We start from the raw sequence: 4,114 nt of genomic DNA on the forward strand, positions 1-4,114 counted from the left end.
GCTCCGGGAGGGAGTGAGCGCCGGCAGCGCGGCGCTGATAGATGACGTCACTGCGCGGACCCGCGCGGGCGGAAACCCTGGGAGCGCATCCCAGAGCGGCGCGGCCAGGGATCTGCTGGTGAGGAATCGCTTCTCTTCCGAGCGGTCGGCAGCGAGTCCTGGAACTGTGGTCCTCCAGACGCTCCGAGAGGCGATCCTCTTCGAAGCCTCAAAAGCTGCCGGACTTGCTGGTCCAGCTGTGTGTTTTTCTCTTCCTTGCCCCTCTTGGCGGGCGCCCAGGATCCAGGCATCGGCAGAAGGTGACACATGGGGTGGACACCCTAAAGGGAGGCCTCCTGGGTGGCCGTGCGGCTAGACTGGGCGGTGACAGCTGCGCTCCTTCCACAGGGACCTGAGCGCGGCACGAAGATGGGAAACAGTGCCCTCCGCGCTCATGTGGAAACGGCGCAGAAAACGGGTGTCTTTCAGCTTAAGGACCGTGGGCTGACCGAGGTGAGACCGGGAGGAACTAGACCTGGGAGAGGGACGGGGCGGCGAAGTTAATCAGGGAAGAGTTCTGTCCGCTGTCAACTCCTTTCCAGTTCCCCGCAGAGTTGCAGAAGCTGACGAGCAACCTTAGGACCATCGACTTGTCCAACAACAAGATCGAGAATCTCCCGCCTGTGGTAGGGAAGTTCACTCTACTGAAGAGCCTGTCCCTGAACAGCAACAAACTGAGTATGGCTTCTGCGCCTAATAATCAGCGGTGACGAGGGGTGGTTTTTCTCTTGCAAGCTGATTCTTTGTTATGAAACTATTCAGAGGACTGTTCGGAGAGATTTTTCCCTCCTTTGGTTATGAAACTATTCAGAGGACTCAAGATGCAGAATGCCAGATTCCTGGGAACTTTTATCTCTTATTATATTTTCAAGCCTCCGTGGGTGGTGTGATTGTTACTGGGCTAATTTGAACTTGAAAGGGAAGATATTTGGAATGTGATGTAAACAAAGTTACCTAATTCAGAAGGGGGGATGAAACAGGAAGGGGAGGCTTTTCCACACCTCTCAAAACTGCTTTCAGATTGTGCCTAGGCCCCTAACAAAGGGGCCCATTGTACACATAAATGCTGCTGCGTTTTGATGGCACCATCACCTACTGAAGATTCTGTTGGTAAAATGCAATACCTAAAATTGTGGAAAGTCTGCATTTAGCAAGAGGTGAAACAGGCTGACATGTAGTCTTTATAAATTTCATCAAAGGTGTTTTCAGCTTTATCAGGTCTAAACATTTTTTTTTTTTTTTTTTTTGCCAGCTGTTCTACCCGATGAGTTATGCAATCTGAAAAAACTTGAGACGCTTAGCCTAAACAACAATCATCTAAGAGAACTACCACCTACCTTTGGACAGCTCTCTGCTCTCAAGACCCTGAGCCTGTCTGGGAACCAACTGGGAGCACTGCCACCCCAACTTTGTGGCCTCCGGCACCTGGATGTGGTGGATCTCTCTAAGAACCAGATTCGGAGTATACCTGACCTAGTGGGGGAGTTGCAGGTCATTGAGCTCAACCTCAACCAGAACCAGGTCTAGAGCTTGTGGCTTTGGGTTTTTTGTTTTTTCTCCTCGTGTATGTTTGGATGTATGGTCTCCTCATAACCTCTTGTCCTCTAAACTTTAATCATGGAATTGAGTATCAGAGGCTGGATGAGAATTATAGTCTACAAACTGAATTTCAAAGCCCAAAGTGCCATGGAGTTGGGACTCTGGGTGTGTTTGTTGTATAAGTGTTTGGAGGCGGGTGGAAAAGGTAACAGTAAAGTAATTTCAAAAGTTAAGTTACTAAAAGTCATGTGTGTGTGTGTGTGTGTGTGTGTGTGTGTGTTGGGGATCAAACCCAGGGCCTTTGCTACTAGTCAAGTGTCTACTACTGAGCTGCATCTTCAGCCCACAAATATATTTTTTAAATAGTGTAACTGACAAATGTGGCACATGCCTATAATCCCAGCACTCAGGAGGCTGAGGCAGAAGGATCAAGTTCAAAGCCAGCCTGAAGTACATAGCGAGATCCTGTCTCAAAAAAACAAAAGCAAACAAACAAACAAAAATAATACATAAGTAGCACAATCTTCCCTTGGTATACATGGTGCCATGGTGTGCTGTGCTGTTTACTTTTTTTTTGAGATGGGAGCCTCACTGTGTTGCCCAAGCAAGCATTGAATTTGTAGTCCTTGTGGTTCATCCTCCTGAGTAGTTGGGATTACAGCCATGCATCAGCACTACCATGCCCACCAGTCCCACAGGTACTGAGTTCTTCAGGACTCCTCAAACATGCCCTTACCTGTCTAGTGGGGGGAGGTGCTAGAGATACAGTATGGAAATCAGGCTTAAAACTCATAGGTTCTGAGTTGGACATCAAAGTTTAAGTCAGTCAGTTTGCTTTTTATATCTTTGTCCTCCTTTTTCTGAAGTCTTTCTCTTTTTTTTTTGTTTTTTTTGTTTTTTTTGAGACAGGGTCTCACTGTAGTTGAGACTGACCTGGAACTCACTATGAAGCCTAGGCTGGTCTCAAACTCACAGTGATCCTCCTGCCTCAGCCTCCCGAGTGCTGGGATTATAGGAGTGCACCACCACACCTGGCTCTGAAAAGTCTTAAGTGACAGGCTTTCTAGAGTTAGGCCTTTTTTTTGGATAGTTATATTTGAAATTTGTTTCCAATACTTTGGAAGAGTTTGATTATTTTTCTGTCTGGAGGAAAAAAATTGGTCTAAACATAAGATACAAGTGATGAGACATTAAACACTGTGAGATTGGGTGCCTTATAATTTTTTTAGCAGCTCTTCTAGATCTGCGTGGTCTAATGCATTAGCTACTAGCCATATGTGATTATTAGTGTTTTAGGTTGTTGTTGACCTTCTATGAGATTAGCCTCATTTTTCCTGAAGATTTTTTGGGAAGCCAGGTGTGGTGGTACATACCTGTAATCCCAGCACTTGGGAAGTTGAGGCTGGAAGATCACCAAGTTCAAGGCCAGCCTTGAATTACATAGGGACACCCTGTCTCAAAAAAAAAAAGACTGGGGATCAGCCCTCATCCTTCAGAGTTTCTGATTAAGTCTGGGATGATGTCTGCGAATCTGCATTTCTAGTAAGTTTCTAGAGTGGTCTGAAAGACCATCCCAGGTAGTCAATAGAATGTGATGACTTGGAGCTGGAGTTGTAGCTCAGTGGTAAACTGCTTGTTTAACATGTGTGAGACCCCTGGGTTCAGTCTCCAGGACAGGAAAAACAAAGCATTTCACAGGCAGAAGAGGTAAACAAATCAAAGAGAACTGGTTGGTGTTTTGAGGGCCTAAAGCAGTGATGGTGAACCTTTTAGTGCTTTTAAACAGCCCACTGTGGCATGTGTGCTGTAGGTTCACCACCACTAGCCTAAAGGAACTATTGAAAGGACATGCTGAATTAATGGTAAGTCAAAGTTAACCATTGGAAATGTTTTACTGAAAGTCGCAGACAAAAGTGGAATAGAGATGATAGGAATGTAGGTACAGATTTTGAAGTCATAACTGATGTATAGCTTTAAGGATAAATGAGCTTTCTAGGTGAATTCAAAGACAAGATTAAATATAAAGTATTAGAGGCTACTGCTTGAAAAATGTCCAAAGGGAAGTTAAAAATCAGGGATAATTCAAAAGATAGAAGAAAAAACTCCCAAGTAGAAAGAGTTTCAAGTAAAAGATAGGTCCTGAGTTAAACACATCGTTACAGTGATACATGCATACTACATTTATAGCAGTGCAATTCATAATTGTTAAATCTTGGAAGTGGCCTATATATCCATCAACAGATGAATGGGTAAAAAAAAAAATGTATTTATATATAAAGGAGTACTACTCTGTCATAAAGAAGGATAAATCTGAGTCATCTGTAGGAAAATGGATGGACCTTGAGACAATATTAAGTAAAATGTCAGACACACAGGCTTAAATATTACATGGTTGCCGGGTGTGGTGGCACACACCTGTAATCCCAGCACTCGAAGCTGAGGCAGGAGGATCGCTGTGAGTTTGAGACCAGCCTGGGCTACATAGTGAGTTCCAGGTCAGTCTCAACTACATAGTGAAACCCTGTCTCAAAAAACA

General features: G+C 44.7%; 1 protein-coding gene across 1 annotated transcript in view; it reads left to right on the forward strand.

The window, feature by feature from the left end:
- The first annotated feature begins 122 nt into the window (after positions 1-122).
- The window catches only part of Lrrc57 (leucine rich repeat containing 57), a 6,840-nt gene continuing 2,848 nt past the window's right edge, over positions 123-4,114 (forward strand). Inside the window, exons 1-4 of the mRNA XM_010624786.3 lie at positions 123-299; positions 388-492; positions 582-717; positions 1,292-1,560. Coding sequence (XP_010623088.1) covers positions 409-492; positions 582-717; positions 1,292-1,560 — 489 coding nt within the window. The 5' untranslated portion in view covers positions 123-299; positions 388-408. The remainder of the gene's footprint in view (positions 300-387; positions 493-581; positions 718-1,291; positions 1,561-4,114) is intronic.

Source organism: Fukomys damarensis, unplaced genomic scaffold, assembly GCF_012274545.1.
Source record: "Fukomys damarensis isolate Sample0158 unplaced genomic scaffold, DMR_v1.0_HiC HiC_scaffold_17, whole genome shotgun sequence".
NCBI lineage: Eukaryota > Metazoa > Chordata > Mammalia > Rodentia > Bathyergidae > Fukomys > Fukomys damarensis.